This window comes from Tinamus guttatus, unplaced genomic scaffold, assembly GCF_059628265.1.
Source record: "Tinamus guttatus ecotype Peru unplaced genomic scaffold, ASM5962826v1 Tinamus_guttatus_pri_ptg000459l, whole genome shotgun sequence".
In the NCBI taxonomy this organism is placed as follows: domain Eukaryota; kingdom Metazoa; phylum Chordata; class Aves; order Tinamiformes; family Tinamidae; genus Tinamus; species Tinamus guttatus.
The window spans coordinates 9413060-9438945 of record NW_028288993.1 but is presented as its reverse complement, the minus strand read 5'-3'; the positions used below and the strand labels follow the sequence as shown (position 1 = coordinate 9438945).

The window sequence follows — 25886 nt, the reverse complement described above, 5'->3', positions numbered from 1 at the left end:
ACAATAGTTTATAATCTGGCATCATTTCATTCTTCTTCATGGTATTATTAATCACCTTGCCATAAAATGTCAGGAGAATTTTGTTCAGCCAGCATGATTTGGGCTGAGAAAGCCGTATTTTTAATATTAATGTATCTAAGGAAATTGGGTAGATACCTTTGCATTCTGGGAGCTATAAAATGGATGAACGATGTCCTCTGAGCAGACATGAGAAGCTTGCAGTGTGTTGGCGTTGAGGAGCGGTTGAACCTGCAGCTGTGGCTCCTCGGGACGGAGGAGGCTCGTGCTGGGCCCGTGTCCTTCAGGCCGGGGTTGGTTGCACCTTCTGCAGCGGCGAAGCCCCGCGGAGGCCGCGGTTCCTCTGCGCTTGTGCTGGAGCATCTCGCTGGCCAGAGATGGGAAACCCAGATCCCAATTATTTGGTCATTTAAAGATTCTGTGCTGCATTTCACAAGCCCAGGGGCGGCCAGCCAGGATGCTGGCCAGGTTTCAGCTTCAGTAATTACGTGTCAGCTCAGGTTGTGCGGCCTCTTAATTCACATCCACTGTTTTCCCCTTTCTTTCCTAAACTGCTGTGTCCCCGATGCTGTTGATGATGATGGCGGTTGTAATGCTTGGCCTGTTTATATAACGTTATTTTGTCTACATTTCACAGGGCGTTCATAGAAGCCGTCTCCCACTGCTGTCATTTACAAATGACAACTTTTATTGTTCGTGTTGCGCTGCCGCACCTTGCATGGGAGCTGCCTTCAGAAGCAGGAAGGCGATAACCCTTTTGCCCCCAAATTTGGCTCATCCTTGACCGAGGAGGAGCAGGGCCCTATAGGGCTGTCTCCAAGGCATCCGTTTTGTGGCTGTTTGTCCCTGCAGCACAGAGGGGTTTGGAGACACTGCTGCGCGTGGTCCCAAACCGGCGCTGCCCAGCGGGGCTCTGCGTCCTGATGCATCCCCTGCCTGGGAGGCCCCGGCTTTTTGCAGCCCACCTGCAGGTCTGCAGCTCCCGCCAGCCTCTGTGCGTGCCGGGGAGCTGACGGGAGCAGCGCAGCCGCTCGTGTCTGCGCGCAGGCCAGGAGAGGGCAGAGCCGACCTGCGAGCGAGGCGGAAAACCCAGGCAAGAGTCAAGGGTGAGCGGCAAGAGCCCCCGTCGTGGGCAAGGCGCTGGGGCGGCGCGCGGGTGCCCGCCGCGACCTGCTCCCCGGGTGCCAGCACGTCACGCGCTTGGCACTTTGCCTCCAAAAATGCCTCCCGCTGCCCGTGGACCCGCTTTTTTAATGTTTTCTGAACGATTCCTGAGGGCTGTGTGTTTTCTCTTTAGGAATGACCTGTAGCCCTTGCATATACTGAGCATTGCAAATGCCCTTAATGCAGCAAAACTCCTTGGGGGTTCCAAAGCCATGGGTAAGCTTGGCTCTTGGCAGAAAAACGTCCTTTTTGGACTTGAAAAACAGTGGAAATGTAGTTAATGCCCAGTCTGACAGAGTCTTAGCAAACACATTAAGGGCTTCGTTTAGTAAAATCGTATTTCATTTTTGTAGACAGGAAGCAGAATAGATTTGAGTCTTTCGTAATAAATAAAGTCCTGGGTAAGACATTTGCAATCCTTCTTTATGTGAGGCTCATACTCAGCTTTGTGTTTTAGGAGTCACGGAGATATAGTGCAGCATTTTCTAAATGGTCCTGATTCTTTTGGAACACACCGGAAAGGGAAATGTATCTTAAACAGATATGAAGCAAAAATGTGTTTTTTTTTTCCCTGAAGAAAAGTTAAACATTTGCAAGAAAAATGTTCTTCACAGAAATTTCAATCGTGTTAGAAATACATTCCCTGTCAGAAAATAATGTTGCTGGATGAGCTCTAATACACCAATTTGTGTGCACCGAGGGAATGGACCTTTTCTGTCTCTTGCTGTAAGTCATGCTGGAAGGGCTGCCACTGGGCTACAAGAGCAGAGATATTTTCACACTGGGATTTGTGTCTACTTGAATTATGTGGATAACTCAATTGAAATACAGCGGGAAAAATCCGTCATGTGGCTCATTATGAAAATATTGCTCTTTACTCCATTCGGGAAGATTTGGTGACCAGCTCTTGGTTTCTCTCATTTCTTTTTTGTCCTTTTTTTTTTTTTTTTTTTCCCTCAGATAGCCCCTCCGTGCAGTTCTCAATACCATGTACCAACCACGCGCCTACCGCATCCCGATATCCGCAGGTACCTGGATTACATGAAACGGCCCCAGCGGGCTGCGTGCCGGAGCCGCTCTCCCGGGGCTCTGGCGTTGCACGGCGCTCTCTGCTCCTTCATTGAGCCCATTTGTTGAGATCAGCAGGTGCACCAAAGCATGCAAATTTCAAATTTACTTTGAGGAAAATTGCGCGGCACTTTCCCGGAACGAGCTGTTTCGCTGAGCAGCTCTTGCTTGGGAGAGCATTTGTAGAAATGGAACACAAAAGTGATGTCTGAACAAGGCAAAATTGAATTCATTTGCAAACATAAAAGGCTGGGCTTTTTTGAGGTTTGCAAAACTCTTTGGGGTGAGGACTGTCACTTCCTATATATTTGTAGTGTCCTGCGTAATAAGACCCTAAACACATTGGCCTTCAGGTGCCACCACAGTCTAGTGCATTTAATAACCGTCACGGCAGCAGGGCTGGTTACACCCAGCCGTATCGAACGGCGCTGCTCCAACGCGGTGCAGGTACCTCTTATCCTCTGGTCTGTAGTCAGTCATGCTTGGTAACAGCGTGGAAATTGGATTTGTCAACTTGTAATTCCTCAGTGATCAATAATTAGTTGTAATTATGCACTGTTTAAATGCTAGGGAGAGAAAATTGAAGTCTGTGGCTGGAGTAGGGAATGAAGACTGGCAGGTACACCAACCTGCTCGGCATTCATTTAAAGTAAATCTGCGCTAAGAATGGTGAATTAAAATGCCCCCCTGTATCTGGAGTGTCCCACAGCCATGTGCAGAGAGTAGGAGGTAGTGTTGCAGCTAGTGTTTAAGCCAAGAGGGCCAATATACTAGTTGATGAGCTTGATGACCAGGGAGCATTGCAACTTGGCCAACGGGGAGCTTTGCTTTTAGTTTGTGGTCTCCCAAAACCATGGCCAATGCGAAATCCTGGGAGAGAGCCCTTAACTGGGAGGAGATGGCCTTTGTAACTTGCACCGGCCTTATAACTGATCGAAGCTTTCCCACCCGCTCTGCTTCATGTTTTGTCAGATTTGTCTGTCATGAGAAAGTCTTAAACACGCGCTCCCTGGACTACGTTGTTCTTTTAAGAGGCACTCAAAATATATCTAAATATTGTTCTCTCTTGAAAAATATATGTGCCCTTTGTGTATAGTTTAGTTTAACGAAGAGATGCTGCCTTTAATTCTCACAAGGGAACTCCAAATGGGCTTTCTGGATGGGCAGGGACTAGATTCCAGATGTATCAGTAGAGGAACTGAGAATGCAGCTGCTCCTTGGGCTTCTCTCTGACCCGCGTGGCTAAATCTGCTCCTTCTAATCCTTCGTGGTCCAGGAGCAGAGAGCATCTTTGATTCTTGGTTTGGACACCATTCTTGGTGCATCTTTGATTCTTGGTTTGGTGATTCCCACTGCTGTGCATGTCTGACGGTTGTTCTCTAAGCAGACGTGTGAAATGGAAGTGTTCAAGGAGGAAGGTTGGAGGGTAATATCTGGAGCAGACGTGTTACCCAGCTGTGTTTGAGAGAGAGGCAGCGAAATTTATGGGTTCTGAGAGCTTGGTGTATTTTTAAGCTTTTTGTATTCCTACTCTTCATGTCTAAGATTAGCAGATTGTTGACAGCTCCATGATATATTTGCTGTCACCTGGCTAGAGTCTGAAGCAAGTGATAAATTTTTAGTCTGAATGAGCTGGTATGACATGAAATGACAAATATATTTTTGTTACTACAAGAATGTAGCAAATCCTATGGTTTGGGAGGTTTTGGCTCTATTCTTGGAGTGGCCTTCAGTGATTTGTTTGCTTTCCTTGCACTTCTGTTTCACCGCCCAAGAAAAAGATGGAGAAAATGACACATTCCTCATTTACTGTGATGGCTCATTCTTCTCCTGCGACGCTTGTGCCTGACACAGGCTCCCATCATTTTCATGGAGCTGAGTAAATCCTGTCTGCTGCCAGGACATGGTAAGTGCTCTGCAGCAAAGAAACCAACGTTTTGGGTTGCTGTTGCTAAATTGCATATATCCTGGTGATATGTTCTTATAAACCTGATTTTTTTTTTGAAAAAGAATATTTTGGAGTGAAATGTGATCATACTATATGCTGGGAAGATTTCCTTCCACGAACACGTGTTCAATATGGGAGAGTGGAAATCATGAATCAATTTTGTCCTCCCAGGGCTGAACACCTAGGCTAAGTGAATTTACAGATTCTTGGCATGCTGGTAAAAATATCGTGCTATAGATTGGCAAGTTCTGTTTAAATGGAGAAGAAAGATAAATGATATTTTATTGGATTCCTTCACCTCTGTAGTTCCTGGCATCTAAATTTGTCTCAACAAAGTAAAATCTGTCTTCCCCAGGCCCTTTAAAAAGGTCTCACACACATCAGCTTTAATAGGGGACTGCCTTGATGCCGGTGCTCCGCTGTGTGAGGGAAGTTGGAGCCGGGTCAACTGGGTTTGTTTGCAGCAGGACGGCGGGGAGACGTGGGCAGCGTCACGGGTGTTTGCTCCGTGGCTGGGGTGGCTGCTCCCGTGACGGAGCAGAGGGAAACGGTGACACAGAAAGCCCTGGAGGCTCTTGCAAAGGGGACCTGAGTTGACAAAGAGCAGCTGAGAACAGAGGTTAGTGGAGGTCTAGAAATTTGCTACTATTGCAACAGCCAACTGTTGTCATTTTGAAAAACAAAGATAAAAGCCTGTAATCACTTTATTCCCTGGAATAGGACTCTTGATTTTTCTTTTCCCTCGAAGATCATTTAGGAATGAGCCTACTTCAGTGCTTCCCGTAGAGAGTAAAAGCAGCCGTTTCCAGCCTGGACAGCACACAACCATCAGGTGTGCCTGCTAGCAGGACAGGAGCACAGAAAAGAAGTTCTCCTGGGAGGCTGCTGAGCCCGCAGTGCGTTTCGAAGGTGTTGCACACAGCAGAGGGATGCAGGAAGGTGTCCCATCCCTTCGGTCAAACGGCCAAGCAGGGCTGCTCACCCTGGGCACACAGCACGGGTGCCAAACACAGCCTTGCAGGGCTCCGCCAGCTTCTGCTGTCTCTCCCAGAGCTGGCAGGTCACAGAGCCCTTGGCAGCTAACAGTTCATTTCAGTGGAAAAACAGAGCCCTATAAGGGAATTTTATGGATTCCCTGGATCAGGCCTTATTAACGGATTTGGCCAGAAAATGGAAGGGGGCAGCCAGTTTGGGAAGTGGTGCTGCTGTCCATGCGAGAGCTCCGAGCATCTCTGCCTTCCAAACTGCCAAGGATGGAGCGGCAGCAGCCTGAAGAAGTGGGGAAAAGATGTGCTACCCATCAAAAATTCCAGGCAGCAGATATGCATTTAAGAGAGCTAAGCTTCCACCTCTAATATATTAGACATTCCTACCCTTCCAGAGAAAATTTCAAGCTCTGTCTAGAAATGGGTCTTTCTGAATTTGAGAGTAGTTTAGTGGTAGAAAGCAGCATTCAGACAAACAAAAAGCCAATATACGTAAGAATAATGCAAACTTAAAACTTAACGCTGTGTGGATTTAGATTTCCCAGGTGCATTTTCTGAGATCTTAAGCCCTTGATGCATCTAGAGAGCAAGGGATTTGTTGTCTCTGCCTTTTCTCTTGTACCTTGGGGAGAAGGGTCCAGGAATACACAGAGCACAGGGAACAGTTTCCTTTGTGGCTGTAAGTAGTGCAAGGTAAATACTTGAAACAAAAGAAATGCCTGTGTCTGTACAACCAGTCTGCTTCGAAGCAGCTTGGTTGTTTATTTAAGTTTTTTGCCTTTTCACTAACGGGAAGGGAAAAAAGCTGGAGTTGCTGGAAGAGCCAGGAAAGGATGCACCCAGATTGAGCTTGAAAGCTTCAAATTTTGCAAGTGGCATCTGAGAAGCATCTAGAGACAGAAGTGGCCTCTTTGCAGCTGAGTACATGGGGCACCTAAAAAAAAAACCCTTTGCTTTCATGCAGCCAGAGGAAGGAATAAGCCCAGGAGAAAACCTTGAAGCTCGCACCTGGTTTTGCAGGGTATTTTGCGATACCCGACCAAAGCTGCGGCTGTGAAGCTGACATCTCCTGTGTTGTTTTAGTGCAGTCCTGTGGGGAGGCGAGGGGCAGGAGATGTCCCGGGCGCTCCTGTCGGGTCCTGCTCCATCTCCATGGTGGTTCCTTGCCCGGCTGAGCGCGGGCGGCTCCGGTGAGGGCACCAGGGGCCCTCCAAAGCATCTCTGCACCTGGGCCGCGCGTCCGCATCCGAGGTCAAGGTGCAGCTCTTGCTGCAGAGAACCGTGGTGATCGCTCAACCGAGGGGGGATAGCATATGTGCAGCAAACGGACACTTATATAACCCTATTAGCCTATACTGTGTGGTTTCTGCTGTTGGTTTGACGCAGGGAGATGGAGGGGTAGAACTGGGCGACAGAAATAGCAAGGTGACATCCTGCAAAGAGGCCGTCCGGGACGTGCTGCCGCCCGGCCTCGTGGGTCAGCGCCGATGAGCAGATCTGGCCCGAATCCCGTGGCAGGGCAGTGGAGCGGCCTAGCAGAATTGGTGGGGTCTGTAGAAGTGGCCGCCAACCCGATTCCTGCCGTCCGCTGCCGTCGCTCCGACTGCAGCAGGCAGCTTCTCTGGGGCAGAAACCAAGGGCCAAACTAATTTTGAAGATGGGCTGTTCCCTTTGGAGTGACTCTGCATGAATTTGTCCCTCACTTGCCTTAAATGGCAAGTTGCTCAGAAGTGCTCCTGCCAATGCTTAAGGTTCACTTAAAATACTCTTTTTTTATTCCTTTTTCTTTCACTGATTGGGTTCTGGTACAAATGCAGGTACTTTAATTCCTTGCTGGGTTTGCATGCTGTCTATTTAGGCTTGCAGGTGGCGTTGTGCAAAACATGAAAGCATTGTGGTAATGATCAGGGCCAGGTCTTCTGCTCTTGTTCAGGTATCCGTCAGGAAAAAGTTCTGTGATGTTTAATTGTGCTAAAATCTAGCTAAAGACTAATTAAAGGGAGGATTGGGGCTTCCAGATTTCGTCCATAGTGCTGGGTGGCTTTTAACAACATCTAGGCAGTGATTAGGTGGAAGGAAGTAAATAGGAATGGTCGAAGTGCAAAAGAAGAGTTAATAGTATTGTCCATTCACTGCCACAAGGAGCTATTGCATATTACTATACTTAAAGCAAAAAGAAATACATGAACTTTTAAGCTAATTCTTCCCACTGTTCTTTTCATGTGTCTTGTGAATATTCCGTGGGGCTGACGAAAGGCTTTGTCTGCTCCAACAGGGGCCTCGCTGCTGCCTAATAGCGGAGCAGAAAGTGAGGCACAGCGCCCTTGTTTGAAAAAGGAGTGTTTAGAGAAACCTGGGAAATTGTGCTTTGACCCAGGCTTTAAGAAAAGCCACATGTGTTTCGCTCATTGTACCTCTCTGAAAGTTCACACGTTGAGAAGCACTTCCCACCGTGAACAGACTGCCAAATGCATTTGAAAGGGAAAATTGGGATTGAAATGGGCATCTTGGAGCCTCCAGTTGCTTGGAACTGTATTGCAAAACAGTTGCACCGTTTGCAACCTCTTTGCAGAGGCAGTTTCTCTAACAATCAGGACAACTTTAAATATTTAATCAATACCACTTGGTTTTAAGTATTGATGAGCATTGTTTATTTATTTATTTATTACCATCTTTGTCTAATTAAAATGGGATGGAAGAGGCCAGGAATACCATTTACACATGTTATGAGTGCTGTGGATAGGTCATTTCATGGTCTTAAAAGTATCTGCAGAAAAGGCGTTAGGAAATGCTTGGCTTTGTTTGGAAGCTGTGGCTTGAAGCCCTTAAGGAGACGACTGTGGAGGGACCATGAGTGAAGGAAAACTCTGCAGAGGTGTTTCCATTCACAGCTAATGACAAGTTTAGCAGGGAGCAGCACTCTGGGACCGACTGGTGGCCAGGACACCGGCTAGAGCTGGGATAGACGCTGACTTCAGGCTGTGCCACCTCCTATGTCCCCTGGGCTCCCTCCAGTTCTTTGGCACAGAGGTTTGTACCCAGGGGAGGTCTTGGTGGCAGGAGCAGGCGAAGGGGGAGCTTCAGCCCACGTTGGGTCCCAGCTCCCCTTTCCTGGCTCCAGTGGAGCATTTCCATCTCCAGGGTTGCATGTGTCCAGCTCTGGAGAACTGGTGCTGTGCAAAGCTGCTGACACGGGCTGCTGGTGGCTGGGAAGCCCATCTCTCTAGGTCCATCTGCATCCCAGAAAGCCCTCTGCCAGCAAGCCAGTGTAGGACTTATCCTTACAAGTCCTTCTGACAACTGTTCCTATTAGAAACTCAATCACTAGCACATTGTGAATTCAGTCATTTTCCCTTGTCACACTGCAAACGTATTAAGTGATGAAATGTCAGTCAATCAAAGCAACTCTGCACTTATTCCATAAAGAAATCTGAATATGTAACTTGCAGAGGTAATGGGATGAGCGGAGGTTTTCAGTCCTTTTGCTGCGTAATGAAACAGTATCTCTACCCCTGCATCCATGTCTTCCAGTCCAGAGCTGCTGCAAGGGCCTCCCTTGCAGTGATAATCCTGCAATAGCCAAAATGTTTATTGTTTCAGCCTGGTTTTGTCTGATTCCGAATGCTGGAGTCTGTTTGGCTGGTCCTGGTTTGCAATGGAATGATTTAACCAAAGGAAGGTGCTGCCCCTGTGTGCCCTCTGCAGAACGGCCTTCCGGAGCTGCAGAGGAAAATCTGAGATGAGAAAGGGGCCTTTTGGCCCCGAACAAACCTCCTACTGTTTGAACAAACCGCCTCTGGTCTCAAATCACCTTGAGGACAGGAGGCTTTTCAGTAAACAAAAGGGAAAATCTGCTTAGTGCGTTATTGCTTTTAATTAAGACTGTAACTTGCAGCAGGCTCTGCTGCCAGCCTGCTGGATGTAGAAACGGGCACCTTTGGAGAAGCTGCCGTCCAAACTATTTTGTGTACATGCGTTTGCTCCTTTGGTGTTTCAGATAGTTGAGCCTGGCGGCTTTGCCAGCTGGGGAAGAGCAGCCCGGGCCCATTCCCACCAGGACTGAGCGCATCCCGGCGGGGAGCGCGGGGCTCTCACCCGAGTGCTCGGGAGCTGCTCCGGGGCCGTCAAAAAACGCAGCCCAAAGGTGTCCTTCTGGCATCCAGGTTCTGAGGTTTGCTCCATTTTTACTGCTGCTAAGGAGGTTTTGCATGGAAGGAAGAGTCTTGGGGCCCTGCTCTTTACCCCAAACGCAGCCAAGGCTGCAGGGCCGGTGCAGAACGGTTTATCTGAGCACGATCTGCAGCGTTTGCTCCTTTTAGTGGTCCCCCATTCCCCTTCCCCCAGCACAGTGCCTAATGCATTCCTAGCACTCCCTGGCCATTTCCACAGAACCCTGATTCATCGATAATTGCACCACTTTAAATCTATTGTTTGTTCACTTTTCGTAAAAGTCCTCAGCTTTAAAACTTGCTTTTAAGCTTTTATTTCATTCAAACTTGCATTGGTCTCCAGGAAAGCAGGCACTTTTATTGTCTTGTGACATCTGTTTCATTTATCCATTATATTCCAATACTTATTTATAACAATGTAGGCATGTAAATGTTGAAACATTGTGCAGAAAGCTAAAGGAACTACCAGCAGTAAATAGCACTTTTGATCAATTTAATCTTTTTTTTTTTTTTCCAAATCAATTGTAAATATGCCTAGACTTTCACAAGTTTGATTGCTCTTTGGAATTATTCAGTAAAGAGATTACATGAATTATTTTGTGCTAGGTGGGTTTGCATCAGCTTTTCATCTGATCAGCCATATATAAGTGTGATGATGTTTTTTTTTCCCTAGGAGTAACTCTTCTGTTTATGAGTGCACTTTGGCTGCCTGTGTGGGCTCTCCCAATGCACTGACTTGCACACCTTGTCTCTCTCAATCAGGTATTTAAGGGCTTTTAGGAGTTAAGCAGATATCAATTCTTGTGGCTGTTTTATTCCTAAAATTGATAAAATCCCAGCCCTTTGGTCTTTTGTCTGTTTTAAGAAACAAATTCCTGGTATTTTGGTGCTTTTTTTCAACACTTTCCCATCTGTGCTTGGTAGGCATGACTTGCCCTATCTGCTAGTCTATTCTTTAAGAGAGAAAATCCTTAAAACAGCCCACATTTCACCCTTCACGTGTACAAAATGAGGCCCTCAAAACTCTTCTGGGAAGAGCAGGTTTCGCTTCAGCTCTTTTCCCCATAGAGCACAGCTGACTCATGCACGAGTTCCTCAGATCTACAGAGTTGTTCCTTGTGAGATATTTAATGAAAGTGAATTCTCAAATCAAGGGTATCTGCTAATACTGCATCTTCCTAGAAATTTAAAATTAGTAAAATGTTCTGGTGTCAATACTTGAAAAATACTGGGTTTTTTTTTGTGACTGACACCTTTATGTAGTGGTCTTGCGGATTCAAGGAGTCTTGTGTAATTTTTCCCATTATATAATACTTCATCTGTCTGTGTAGAGGTAGTCTAACATCAAGTGTCATGTTCAGTGTAAATCGACAGCGTGAAGGAGGCTGCACTTTGAAACCAGCGGCAGGAAATCACATTAAATTTGATGTAATTACATTGTTCTAGAAATGTGATTATGTGTTTCAACTACCAGCCTCCCACTAAATTACTTCAGATCAGTCTCAATCTGTGCAATGAAATCTGCCTGGTTTAGGTGTAAAAAATGTAATAAATATGAAGTGCGTTTTGCATTTCTGTTTGATATTCACCTGCTACTGTATATTATGTTCTCCAGCCCTATCCTTTCCCAGTGCATCAACCTCACCTGCTGCTTGCAGGGAACTTGAACCGTGGTTATTGTATGGATTGGCCATTAGCAGCACTCCCTGAACGATGTTAGCTGCTGAATGTCACCTAAAACCCCAGCGAAGGCATGACTGCAGGAATGCATGGTGAGGAAGGGATTTCCCTGTGTGAAAATCAGGTAAAATGTTCCCAGCAGTGCGTTTAGCCTTGATTCTGGTGGTACTGCTGAGGTTGCACAGTTCTGCACTCTCACTCTACGCTCGCACTACCTGAGTTTGCAGGGGGGAAGGAGGGATGAATATTGGGGTTTCCAACGGCGTTAGCTGTGATCTCCAGAGCGGCTTTGTGAAGCTACACCGTGCTGGCAGGCACAGTGTTCCACCTGAAGGCGGTTGTGCCTGGAGTTAGCTGGGGATGGCAGCTGGACAGTGAAGAACCAGGGCGGGAAGGGATCCACAGCAGGCAAGAACCCAGCAGTTCCTCAACGTCAGTTCCAATCAAAGGAACTTGCCCGTGTGTTTAGTGCTTTTGAGAGCGGCAGTTTTGCAATTTGAGCTCTTCATCAGTAAACCAGATAATTCACATTCTAAGCATCAGAGTAGGGAAAAAAGCCTCAGCCCAGCAAAATACTGGCTTCTCTTTTCGTATCCTCAAGCTATTGGCGTGCGTAATTGAGAACATGGTCTTATATTAGCAATTACTTGCCCAGGAAGATATTGGCACTTTAATGCCTCAGTCCTTGACTCTGGGGCAGGGTTGGATATGGTGATAGTAGTAGTTGGAGGTGACGATTGCCACCACAGTAATGCAGGCATCAGCATGCAGCCCTGCAGAGCCTGCTCTGAACGCTGAGCCTTGGGGAGCCTTTGGAAGATGAGAGTTTGATTTATGACAAAACCTCTGCCTGGCTTTCTAACTTTGTAAGTACCAGATAACTTTAACCCTCCCTCCTCCCGCTCTTTCCATCCTAAGTCTCAGTGAATGGGAATTTTCCCCAGGTTTAATGAGCCTTTGAATATCTCTGTGGTACAATGAAGAGAGCCCTGGAAGTAGAGGTGTCGCGGCTGCAGAAGCTGCTGAGATGGCCTTGCTCGCTAAGATGAGTTAGGGAGGAGCGTAGTTAAACTTTCTATCGTCTTCGAGATGTGCTAAGATCATCCCACGGGATTTTTCCTGCATAGCTGGGGAAGGGCAGGGAGCGGGAGAGAGCTGGTGTCCCGCCGATAACCTCCTGGTCTCCGGGATTTGCCCTCTGAGAGCGGATGCTGCAGGAGAGCAGGGCGCTGCGCTTGGCGCTGCCGCGTTCGGTGCCCTCGGGAGCAGCGTGAGGCTGCCGGAGGGTGGGAGCAGGTTTGGGATGTGTTTTTGTGACAATGGTTTCTAGCAGTGCTATGGTGAAATGGATGCGTTCATGAGAACCGTGGACACCTCGATGAGATTTCACAAGAGAATGGTGGGATAGATGTGACAGAGAAGAAGAAAATCCCATGTGGTACTCCTGAATGACAAATTGTTATTATTATTTTGCTTAGAATATGTTCTTTTGCACATTTGTTCCACTTTGGTGTTATCTTGTAAATTATTACAAACATAATTAAGCTCCCCTTCACCCCCAAGTGTTTCCGAGTATTGATGGGTACATGATGGAGGATTTCATTTTAGGGCAAATGCTGTCGTTTTGGTTTTCATTCCTTTCCCAGATTTTTCATGGGCTGAGAAACGCACTTGCTAATGTTGACACCAAGGCTGGCTCGTGAGCAGCCCGTTCGTGAGGCTCCTGAGGCCAGGGTGAAGCCTTGTCCTACCCATGTCCTGTGTCCCCAGCCGGGGAGGAAACCTGCTCCTGTAGCAGCCCTGGCAGGGGAAGCCTCCCTGGTACCTCCTCCCTTAGGACTTCAGAGCCGTCAAGGGACTCGTTTTACTTGTCCCTCTGGAGCAGGAGAGGAGCTGCTGTGGTGGTTCTGCTCAAGCATAGCTAGTGGTAATTACCTTAGCCCTAGGTGCCCGGTCCCACGCTTTGCTATATCAAAAGCGGACGCACACGTGAGCGTGTTTCTCCTAGCCCAGAGCTCGGGTGGAAAATCACACTTGCATCCTGCTTCTTTCAGTCAGAGCCGCTTTCTGCCCGGCCCCAGATTCGCAAGCAGATGTTCAGCATCCTTAATGCATGAAGATGATTTCGTCCCTCGATGCCAAGCTGTGACCATCGCTCGGCACCTCCGAGCGCGGAGCGCAGCGTGCGGCCCCTTGCTGGAATGGCTTCACAGCCGACTGCTTTTGCTGAAGGATTGGAAACCCCCTGAGCACAACAGATTCCCCCATTGAATGAGCTCCTCTTTGTGTGCTTAGGACCTGCGCATGAGAACAATTTTGGTATTCATATCCTCTAAACAAGGCTTATTAATTGCAAATTCATGGCTAACAGGGTTAGAGACTAGTTAGAATTGAAAAAGCAGCCTGCAGAACAGGAATGGAAAGTGCTTAGTGCTCCGTGGGACACAGCAGCTCCCTGGGAGCACTTTCCCCTGGAAGCCACTGAAGATGTTATAAAAGATCGAGCCTCTTTGTAGCTCGTTGCTTCAGTGGCCCTGGCTCCCCCAGCGTGAAGCCCTGGTTTTAAAGTGTTTGTTATTGCAAACACAGTGTCTGCTTTGAAATGCCAGAAGTTCAAGAGACTTTTTTTAGTTGCTAGCACCTAAGAAACGTGCAGCCTTCAGGAAATAGGTTGTTTTTTGCTTCCCCTTTTTGTTTGTGACATTTTGTGAAGCTGTTTTTCACCTGTTTTTTGAGGACGTATAGAAGCTTGAATGATGAAGGCTGGTCAGGGAAGCAGAGGCAAACCCAAATCAGAAGTGCGTTAGTGGGTTGTTGCTGCCCACAAAAGCACCAGGTTAGGAAGTGGATGACTCCTGTGCTCCCAACACGTGTCCATCTGCTGAACATCCATCAGCAGCTGAGAACTGCTGTATGGGAGCAGGTAACATGCACTGTATGCAGCTAGGCTGGGGGGCATGGGCTGTGCCGGGCTCATTTCCTACCTGGAGATCAGCTGGAGGTGTGGGGTGGGCCTCTGGCTTCAGCGTGTGCCTTGCTGGGAGGTGTGGATGGTGGCACCTTGCTTGGGAGATGGTGGCACCTTGCTGGGAGGTTGTGGATGGTGGCACCTTGCTGGGAGATGGTGGCACCTTGCTGGGAGGTGTGGATGGTGGCACCTTGCTTGGGAGATGGTGGCACCTTGCTGGGAGGTTGTGGATGGTGGCACCTTGCTGGGAGATGGTGGCACCTTGCTGGGAGGTGTGGATGGTGGCACCTTGCTTGGGAGATGGTGGCACCTTGCTGGGAGGTGTGGATGGTGGCACCTTGCTGGGAGATGGTGGCACCTTGCTCCCAGGTGCTCAGCAGAGACCCTTCCCTGCCATCCTTTCCTCCAGACCCGCATACCTACAGCCACCTCCTCAACTCAGGGTTGGCCCCCTGAAATCCTGGCACGTTATTTTGAAGTTAGAAGTATGACACGTGGCTGCCTTTGCTCTGTTTCATTGCTCTGCCTCACCAATGTGCCCATGTGTTGCATCAAGTTTGAATTCCTCCTGAAGCAAGTCGCTGTCTGACCAACTGGTCTTCAGCCCTGCAAAGACTAGAATTCAATTTAGAAACTGCTGCAAGGATTTAAGATTCCACCCCCAATCCTACTGGCCCAGGGTGAGTAATTTCTTTTGACAAGCAAGTAAAACTCCATTAGTTTCTTGCATTATCATCAATCATTATGGTAAATGGCAAGCAATTTTTGTGCCATGGCTGGTAAATTTTCCTGACAGTTTTGCAAGGCTGGATAAGCATGCTGAGCTGCAGCAGCACGGGGAGCAACACGCGTCCTTCTGACCTCTTTGGCCATCTCAGGCCGGGACCTGGCACAGCTTTTGGAACTATATTATGGCCAGATTGGTAGAGCAGAGGCTGGAACCCGAGGCTTCAGAGGGAAAAAGTGGTCTCTCAATTTTCCTGGTTAAAAACATTGCAGATAAATCCAAAGCTCTGGCGTTGTTCCTGTTTGTGGGAGTTTCTCTGCATTTTTCTCTAGTAGATTACAGGCTTTGCTGCATAAACTGCTTTGCTCAGAAATGGGTAAAGCCTTGGACTTGTGCTAAGTCAATCCTTGCCAAACTTGCTGAGATCCAAAGAAGTCCTGCGAGTTGGTTGGGAAAAGCTAGATCTACCTGCAGAGACCCTTCAAGAAGGGTTCTCACAAATGTCTCAGTAGAAACCAAACTGGAGCTTTCAAAGATGAAGACCCAATGGGACAGGATCCAAAGGACCGACTAGGGCTTGCCCAAGCATGACACTGGGGGATTGATAAAGTCTCTGGGAAGTGTTTGCTCTCCTGGAGAACCTTGGAAAGTTGCTTGCAGGTGAAGAAAAGTCCTATAGTGAAGAAAGCAGAGAAAAAAAAAAAAAAAAACGGGGGAGAAAAGTCTTTGATGGTTTATCGCAGCCAGAGGGCTCATTCTCATCAGGCTTTGAACATTATTAGCTTGCTTGGTGGTCACTGGTGCCTGGAGTACAAACCCCATAAGCATAATGCTCACTAAAGTTTCCACTAGCAACAGCAAAATGCTTTATTTTTTGGTGTAATATATGGTGCTGCCTCCTTAACTGAAGGACCGGCCTGCGCTCTATTGGGAGTCGAAGTCTATTTTGTGTGAAGGGAGATCATTTCCCGACCTTTCCCTGTTTGCCGTCCTAGCAAATCCTGCTCAGGCAGAGGCGCCCACCAAGGTGATCGATGGGCACACAAGAGGAGCGCTGTTCCCTATGTTTAGAATAAAGATATACAGAATGGTATTTTTTTTTTTTTTTTGCAACACAGCTCTGAATATTTTATGGCATCCATTTTCTTTCTTCGATTAAACAACATAAAACTCCATAAAGTAATCCAATAAAAACCACTGCTAGTTCAGGCAGAGTTCTTGGGGCCTTTTTAATGCTGTAAGGATTTTCCCTCATCCCTCTGTCTCCTCCAATGAGTGGAGGTGGTGAAACCTATGCCAAGTACTGAGCGAGCATGGAGCAGAAATGAAAAATCCCTTATGGACACCTCCTGCAGGCAGGCTGGTGTGGGAAGTGTCAGGGCTTGGGCCTGGTTTTGATAGAGGTTAGATGTGTTAGCACCTTTCAAAAATCTGCTCTGTTCCATGTTCTTTTCCTGTCTAGTGCAGTTTTAAGCAAAAGATGACCCTTGCTGAGTGACCTCTTGTTTTTAGTGTCATTTCCAAGGAGGAGGCGTATTTCATGGCACTGTTTTCCCATCCTTGTTTGTTGGTCATCTCCCTTGTACCTCTAAAATCACAGGAAGAGGAGCAGACTGCATGCTGCTCCTCGAGACAAGCTGCAGGATGGTCACAGGTGCCTTTTCTGGTGTCTCCTCACTGAAAACTTGGCCAGCACAACCTGCCCTGCACTGCCGGGGCTGAAGGACTATGCCACCAACAGTCCCATTGATGCAAGAAACCCAAAGCTTTATTGTAGAGCTCAGCAACAAAAAGTTTCAGCAAAGTTGCAAAGTTGGAGGCCTGGTAAAAGATAATTAGTAATTATAATAGTTTGAACTGTGTTTAATAGACTTCTTCCTCATATGAAGTGCATGTGTCTTTGAGGTGGTGAGCAAACTTAGTGGCAGAGTGATGGAGTGTCCTAGATACTAAAAAGCTTTATCCAACTTTGAGCAAAACAGTACTATGGAGCTCGTTATCTAGTTTTGCAGGAAGATACAGGGAGTTTTGACTTTGTTGTTGTTTAGGTGCTTTCAGAAACCATGATCTTCAGGTTTTCTTTTACTTGTAAAGGTGGAAAAATGACCCCTTTACAAAGATTCCCTGCCTCCTGTGAGGTCTGAACTTATTCAGGCTGCAAACATTTTTGCAGTGCTGCTTTCTGAAGGGAGTCTTTCAGTAACAGAAAACCAGAAAGTATCTTTGTCTTTGTGGGAGGAAACCTCTGACTCGCTTTGATTTTTTCATTATGTTTTTCAAAGCTCTGTTTCTGCATGATTGCAAGAATCCCAAGTTCAAATACTTTGGACACCTTCAGACTCGATAATGCATTCTCTCCTCTTCCTCCAGCCTTCAAGGAACAGCTTTATCTATTACAGCATAGCATTGGTTTCAAGGTAAAGGACACAGACTCGGTGTTTTAGATCTTCCAGAGAAAGGTTGAACAGACCAAGCAGGCTTTGATATGTGTTCCGTAGACCTGTGTTACAGAAATCATTCCAGCATTTTAGCTCTTCTCTCTACGGAGAAGGTATGTTGTGCTGGACAAAAGAGGGCACGTACTTCAATTCTGGGAGGTGCTGAAGGGTGGGCATGACGGCAGAAACTCCTGAGCCCTTGGAATAATGATCAACACGTTCAGCTTGGATAGCTGAGCTGAAGCAGGGGGAGAGAGAACGTCCTCTCCTTTCCATGGAGGCAGAGATATCACCCGGTCTTGTATGCTAACGAGAAGGGGATGTTACGAGGTTACTTGGTAGCACGAGGATCATTTAGAGTTGCAGATAGACTCACTGTCTCCTTTTGATCGATAGCAATAACTGTTAGTTAATGTTTATTGAATACTTGGGAAGTGTTGGGAGTTGTGTGCGTGTTTGCAAATTGTGAGCAGTGTTTCCCACCCTGTAGGCAGCAAAGGACAAGGCGTGATCCATCTTCCAGCACTAGAATGGCAGGAGTCACTGGAGCCCTGTTAGAGGGACCCTGGGATTGATGAGCCGGGCACCAACCTGTTCTCTTGGTGTGGAGAGTTGGGTTGAGTTTCAGCACAATTCAGAGCTGCGTTTGCTTATAACATAATTAAAGTCATTTGTATGTCAAAGGCTCAACGCTCTTTTCAGGTGGACTGAAAATGAGACTACTCTAGAGTTGGCAGCATTTTTATTAAGAGAAATGCCAATTGCTGAGGAACTCTTTGATCCACCGTTTTTAGGACCCACTGGGAAATTACCGAAATATATTGAAATGCAGTGTGCACACAAAGATTAACTGCACAAATGCACAGTGTCTCCACAGGACTAGTAATTCCTCCCTCCATGGAGGAATTTCCCAGCATAGGTGAGTAAACATCCTTATTCCCGTTCTGAAGTTCCCCAAACAATTCCATAGTTAACACACTGAGCCGATGGATTTGGGGCAAGGTCTCCTGCTCTGGCACCTATTCTCCTCCTGGAATGACAAAATTCCTCTGCTGACAAATTTTAAGGAAAACTGCATCCATTGCAGGAGGTGACATTTTGATCTCATACTGCATAAGACTCCAGATCTTCTCAGTTTTCTCTAACAGCGTTGCAAACCCATATAAATAGGTCTGATTTGTGACTGGAATAAACAAGTATAAAATTAATAGCTTTAATTTCAAGCCACTCAGGATGTCTTCCTACTGTGTTTTGCTGACTTTTTTTTAAAGCTCTATTTGCTTAGCTAAGTAGGGAAAGAGCTAATTAAAAAATGGAAGTTCTGCCCTGGTATGAAGATAAAATTTCCATTAAAAAAAGAAAAAAAAAGTGGCAAAAATGAGGATTTTTTCACTGGCTGTAGAAATACAAGATAAACTGTAAAATTTTAGGAAAAGTCCTGGTAAAAAAATCCGCTGTGCTTTTTCTCTACAAGTTATACTTGCACTCAAAATGAGGAGGGGGGAATTTTGATAAAATACTTGCCCCATCATCTCCTTTCCTTCTTTTTTTTTCATCCTATCTTATTTTGATCATCCTTCTGTAAAAGCTTCCTCAAAATCATAAGCCATCATACTCAAGGGTAGCTTGTGTTAATTTGTCTTCCCTAATAGTTAATTTATCACATGGAAAGTACTTTACTGTCAGAATCCAAATTAAAATCCTGTTTACCCTTTTCATTATTCAAAATCCAATATGCTAGTGAGCATGATGCTTAGCATATTTTGAAACATTTGGTGGGCTGAAAAAAAGCGAGGTTGATGGCTTTACCTCTTAGGGTAGAAAAGTGGTGATTGGATCATGCTGTGTCTTTGGTGTTACCCCTGTTTGCAACTGCAAACGGGTTTTCTCCTCTTGGAGCTCGTGGTCTTTTTGGCTTGTCAGCCCTTGCTCCGTTGCTCCTGCGGTGCCTCGCGCTGGTCGCTGATGCTCTGATGGACACCAGGAATAGCTGCTTTCCTTGCAGCTGCATCCCAAATGCTTGACAGGGTCGAATAAGACATCTGCAAAAGGTTATGTAAAAATAGCAGATGCAGGGAGAAATCGAGGTGTTCCAGGGGAGGCAAAGCAAATGTCCTGGTGAGGTTTGGAAGGGAAGGAGTGCTGAGGAGCTGCAGCAAGGGCATTTCCTGAGGCCGTGACAGCTTTGGGCCCTGCAGCGTGGAGATATTTCAAGGGGACGGCAGGGCCAGGACAGGAGAGCAGAACAAATCCACGTCTTGTTTGGAAAACAGATTTGGGCCAACTGTGCGTTGGACTTGCAGCAAAGGGCAGTCACTGGAGTTGGGTTTAGCCTGGATAAAATGCAGAGCTGAAATCCGAGGTGAAACTGCAGGTCTCTTTGCAAACTACAGCCTGTCCCTAAGTCCTGAGCTCAGTCCTGTCCCTTGGGCTGCCGTTGGCTCCATCAGGTCCTGCCTTGTTCTGCTGATAGCACCTCTTGCCATGGGGAATATCCTTAGGTCACATTTATTTTTCCACTCCTGACGTCATTACTCAAATCCTTTTTCTTGGAGTTTTCTGATATTTGATGTATTGCAGTTGCCCTCTGCTCTGCATTGCCATCTACCTGCTGTCTATCTTCACCTCTCCGTTGAGCTTTGTAGGCTGCTTGTTCCGCTTATGATTTATTTGTGCTTCTGCATTCGTGTCCTTTTGGAGAGGGGTTTGGTTTACCCCAGGGTCTTTGTATTATTTTGATGTGTGTTTTACATACTTAGAAAAATAGCTTTACTTATGGTCAAGCACTGAGACAAATGCAGCTGAGCTCGTGTTGCTATTTTAAGGAGAATTAGATGGGGACCTAGTCTGAACATAAATCTGTGACAAGTCTCTTAAAACGTAAAAGAACAAAGAAATAAATGAAGTTCTTGGAAAAAAGTACTTTAGAAAATACATACTTGCTTAGCTTGTGAAGATGTAGGGCCAGGTGCCAGGACGTGCAGTATATCCTGGCTTCCCTGACGGGGCGAGCGTTTGCAGGATGATCATCTTGTAGATGAAACGCTCTCATTTTATTGTAAATAAATAGCATCAGAAAACAAGTCTGCCCTGTGCTGCAGACACAGAGCAGCTGCCTGGGCATCACCGGACTCCCTGTATGAAGCCGGGGCCGGGGAGAGCAGCGTGATTTGATGCTGAAGGTATCAAAACGCTTCTTGGCAGCTCTAGATTTAATTGCTGGTTCTGTCCTGTGTTTCCTAGGTGACTTTGGCTGCGTCTCCGCATTTCCCTTCTGCTGCTGGATCCTCCGCAGGCAGCTCTGCCCGGGCGCTCTGGGGACAGGCAGGAGGGTGGCCGGGCTCTGCTCCGGTCCCTGCTCAGCCCTCCATCTGCTTCCACAGCGGTTCCCAACCCTTTTCCTTTCCGTGCCCTCGCTGCCCGTGAACTCCGGCTCTCCGCGCCTCCCTCCAGATGCCATCCGTGCATTTGGATGTGACATCGAGGAATCGCATGCTGTCTTCTGCTTATATCTCCCAGCAAACTTCACTTATTTCCTTCTGGCTCTTCCCTTCCTATACGGAAAAAAAGCTGCCTGACTCATCCATACCCCCAAGCCCCCTAGATGTTATGTTTGAATTCAGTGATTATTTTAATTTATAGTGCTTGGCTTAATGTAGCTTAAAACACATGTATTTTAGCTAGCAACTCCCCAGGGACCTTGTTCAGCACTAATTGCTTGCTGTTTGTGCAATTCTTCAAATATGTAAAATGCTCTGTAAGGATTCGGAATTACTACACTTTGCTATAGTCTAGGCTTAAAGATAGGCCAGGATGTCTTGCCAATGTGCAAGTCTGGGGCCTGGGATGGATGGGTCCAAATTCTTGCTCTGCAGAGACTGTACAGTTTTAGGCATGTTGCTAAACTGCCCGACAGCTTGGATTTCCTGCAAAGAAATATCTATATTCCCTGCAAGGGAGGTACGTGCATTTTTAACTGAACTAAAAATTCATGTTGAAGGCCGAATACTGAGATGCTTGCAAATTACAATTGAAATATCATAAGCTTTATTAGTAGTACTTCACTCAGAGCAAATTTAGTTCAGATCATGTTGCCCCCCTTTGCATGGAGGGGAGGGAGATGAGAGGTTCTCTAAAACAGCTCGGACAAGTCTCCCTTTTCATCAGCTTGAGCATGTTCCAGCTGCTGTGAGCGCAGTCCTGGTTTATTTGCTTAAATGCCTTTTCCTTCTGATTCTATTTTCAAGTGTTTTTGGTGAAGGTTTTCCTTTCCAATTACTGCTGCTGGGGGGGATTGCAGCAAAGTTTCCCTTCCAGGTTTTGCAGCTAATTGCAGCTAATGAAGGGGAGGTCCCTGCCCCGCTCCCGTTAACGGGGGACTCTAAATCCCCCGTGCAGCCCTCAGTTATCTCTGCAGCGCTGGTTGTTACTTGCACCTTCTCCTTTTCTTTTGTTGCTGTAATCGAGAGAAAAGGGTTAGAGCTACAAAATTCCCAGGGTTGGATGAACTTAGGGCTGGGGTTGCATTTTAGAATAGTTTATTCTTGCTCCATGTGGGCAGACTGGGGATGCTCCTGCTTTCCTGCTCTGTTCAGTTCCCGTTGCTGGCTCAGTATTCTCTGGGAGATGGAGAGGCCGTGCAGGAAAACACCGGTGCCGGGGGTACCGAGGGCGTTCTGGAGTCTCAGCCGGAATGAGCTCCTCCGTTCTACATTCGTCGCTGGAGAACAGGCCGGAATTCAGTCAGGGAGCAGCGATTTTATCGATTCCTTGCTCCAAATAGTCCTGACATTTCCCTCCCCGCCACCAGCTCGCTCCTGTGAAGCTCCCTGGGGCAGAAGTGGCGCTCGGGGCCGGGGGTGGCCGGCGACGTCTGCCGGGCTCCCCTCTCCGAGCGGAGCGAGCGCAAGGAAGCTCGGGCTGGCATTTCCTACTCGTTCTCATAGCCTGATTCATCAACACTTAGACACTTTTTTTTTTTCTTTTTTTTCGTGCCTGCAGAGCTTGGGGGTGGGTTTAAAGATATGAATCACTTATCTGAAGAGTAGTAGACTCGAGCCTTCCATATGCAAGGCTGGTTTGATTTGAATTTCTTGACTTTTTCGAAGTGAGAAGCTGAATTCAGTTGCCTCTTTCTTTCAAGCTTCTTGGCTCTCCTGTTATCCAAAAATGCAAAATGACATCTTGTGTCAGCCCACCAGAGCAGATGCATTGCAGGGGATTAGACTGGAAATATTCCTAAAATGCAGTGTTCTGAGATGTTTTTGGAAAACGTAGCTGGGAAGCACAGTACGTGATGTTCACTTGATGCTAACCCAGCAAGACAGTAAATAGACAGCAAGGGAAGCCTGTAGGCACAGGCACCCAGGCAGCGTTGCCAAAACCCAGAAGGCTGCTTGGTAGAGGACAGCGGCCTGAAGGAGGAGCCATGTGGTGAGCCAAGAGGACAGGCACCAGGAGAGCCTCATCTGCTGGCCACATGGGCACAGCCAGAGCCACTGCTGCATTCGGGCGCAGGAGAGGAAACAGCAAAGCTTCCTGATGGGTAGGTTAGCCCAGCCCCGGTCGAGGATGTGACGTGTTTGTGTAGGGTCGGGAGCACAGCCTGGGGTGGAGATAGCAGAGGTCAGCACGTACCTGCAGGCTCTGCGCGTGTTTGGGGGTTTGGAAACTGTTGTTGTCTCCTTCCTCTAGTTGAAGCATTCCCTCGAGTGCTCTCTCTTCTTCCTCAAGCATTTCCAGTCCATCTTGGTGGTACCCGGGGTTTGGATAGGAGCAGCGTGGATAGAGGCGGATATTTAGGGATGCTACATTCTCACCCATAGGTTTTTTAGCCGGATCGGTGGATAGAGATGAAGAGAAGCAGCAGCTTCATCACCCACGGAGGAGCAAGCTGAGTGCTGAACCCTGAGAGGTTGAAGGCTGCTCCTGTATGGCAGTGAACTGGGGGTGGTTGCTCTGCATCCCCTTAGCCTGCTTGATTCAGAGCAGAGTAGAAGAAAGGAAATGCTGTGGAGTTAAGATACTTGTGGTACAAGAGCTGCGTAGGAGGATCTATTAAGCTTCAGACAGATGGAAAATAGCTGATGAATGCTAAAATCATGGATGAAATTAAGATCTCCTATCCCCCCACTGTATCTCCAGTCAAAATTCCTTTTATTAGTCAAGGTCTTGACTTGGGTGGAATTTTAGGGTGAAAATTTGCAGACTTGTCCAGAAAAACTTGGAAAATCAAAGGGATGATTAGGAGGAAAAATTTTGAAATTTTATATGGGAACAAGAAGGGGAAAAAAAAGAAGAAAATCTTTTAAAGTTATGCTTTAATTTTTATTTTATTTTTCTCAAGAGCCATTGACTAAGCCTAAAAAGAATATCATTGAATTCTTTGCTTGATGGCCTGAGTCTCTACCTCATGGTAAATAACAAGTCAGTCTGAAATGAACCTGTGTAGATGCCTAAAAGCCTCTAGGAGAAAAGCTGGGCCTTGTAGGAAGGATTTGGTCCAATGTGTTTAGTACAAAATTAATGAATGCTCATCTGAAGAAAGAGGAAGGCATGATAAGCTTTGTGGCATGATGTTTGGGAGATAAGAAGGTAAATGGAGGAATATGAAGGAAACAATTAGGAAAATATCAAGTAAAACTCTCTCTCTACAAGAAACCTTTTCATTTCACATTGGTTATGCCAGGCATGATTTTGGTCCATCAAGTCAATATAGCCTTAGTGGGCAAACCAAGGCATATCATAAAAGCAGGCTGAATTAATTCCATTTCAGAGGAGGAGACCACCCGTTGAGTCTTTGCCGGCGCTTTGATCCAAGCCCATGAACTCAGCTAGAACTGGAAGGAAATTTGGAGCAGTGTAATAACGTGAGCCCTGACCAGCCACCAGGCATGGGGGCAAATCTGTCACAATTCACTGTTAAGTAACGCTTCAGCTCTCAGCAGTGCCGTTTCATTCCACCACACAACTAAGAGGTCCCTCTTGGCTTCGCTTTTAATTAATTAAGTCGCAGCAGTGGTGAAGGCAGCACTACAGCCGTTGCTTTCAGCCTAATTGTTCTCCAGGCAGGTTTGCAGCTCTCCTGTAGAAATCCCAGCCTTGTTTCCGGCCTCAAGCTGCACAAATGAAGTTGCTGCTATTAAGGCAGTTTGTTTCTCGTTCCTTGGCAATCTGTTCCTCGTGCAGAGCCCGCCGCAGCATGGACTTATTATTTTTTAACAAATGGCAAAAAATTAGTTTCTTTAAACAAATGGCAAAAGCATTTGCCATCTACTGAACTGCTTTTAGACTTTACCCATGCTTAAAAAAATGAGGTTTTCCATATTGGCATCGTATGAATTTCGGCAGCAGAGTTTTGTGATCGTGCTGGTTTCCCAGTTGTTGCACAGTTTGATAGACCCCACTGTAACTGTGAAATTGTTCTTGTTCCTCAGTCCAGCGTATATGATAACGTGTTCCTTTCCCTTCCTTCCTGTGTTGTTATGATCTTCTACCAACAGAACATGCTTTCTCCACGCAGGCCTCGGCGCAGTGGTTAGAGGCATCCTGCTCCCAAAGGTTGACAAGCAGAAGGATCTATTTGATACCACGGAGCTCTGGTTTCCAAGCTTAAGCTGCAGGACAGACACAACAAATTAAATCAACTTATGCTTAGTCACATCTTTTTCATTTATATCAAAGTGGTGCCACTGAAGCAGAAAACATTCGTGCTCTCTCCACATTGTTCAAGCTGAAAATTAACCAGCTTTTGCACATAATGAAACTCATACTTCATCTCTTTAAAATAATGGGGCTGGTTTTGTATTTTGAAAGCAGAGTGACTTACAGTTGCAATGTATCAGTCTATTATTGATGCAAGCGGGAATACTTCCTCTTCCATCTTCCCTGTTTCCCTCTCTGGATTTATTTGTCTGAAGTCTGTAACTAAAGCGATCGCTGTTGTTGCCCAACAGGATTAGGACGGCGCCGGGTGTGAAGATAGTGGACGTGCGAGTCAGCGATGCCGACCAGTGGGGCGTCCAGGAGGAGACGGACAGCGAGAGGACCACGGCCATCATCACGTGCATGCTCAACGACCCCAGCGCCGAGAGCAGGTAGGCGGCCGAGCGCCGTCGTGCGTCAACTCTTGCTCAAATGCCGTGCGAGACCCACCCTGACTCCTTTAATAAATGGTGCCGCTCTTTTAGTAGCAGTGTGTTATCCTCATCTTCCTTGGAGGAGCTACGGGTGATCTGACATGAGATTTCTTATGTTTCACTTCTGAGCTCCAGAAGTAGATGATTTAATTAAACGGGAGGCAGCTGATGGGTCCTGGCTTGTGTTCCCTTCTCTTGCACCTTCAGGCAGTGGGAGAATTCCTTTTGCCCAAGGTTTAACAAAAAGAAATGGATTAAAATAGAGAGATATGAAGAATAATTGAGAGCAATTTTGGACAATGCTGTCTCTTTTATTTGAAAAGCTATAAAGGTAATAGCTATTAAGTGTTATTCATTAGTGCTGCAAAACACCTGTGAGTGTCTATGAAATGTCTCGTGAATGCTGTGTGCATTTATTGCAGTAATGCTCCAGCAAGGTATATCCAAAGGAACGATAAATTTACACTGTTAGCCTGAAGTACTGAAAAATATGTAAAAGCAGTTCCTCTCCATCACTGTGCACTTACTCTACACTAAAACTACTCTGTGCATACATATGCTTTAAAATTGTACCATAATTAG

The 25886-nt window shown here is 46.7% G+C and overlaps 1 protein-coding gene across 1 annotated transcript in view; it reads left to right on the top strand.

Annotated features, from left to right (window-relative positions):
* The window catches only part of TMEM132B (transmembrane protein 132B), a 207430-nt gene that overhangs the window by 70181 nt on the left and 111363 nt on the right, over positions 1-25886 (top strand). The window contains exon 3 of the mRNA XM_088532500.1: positions 25122-25262. Coding sequence (XP_088388626.1) covers positions 25122-25262 — 141 coding nt within the window. The remainder of the gene's footprint in view (positions 1-25121; positions 25263-25886) is intronic.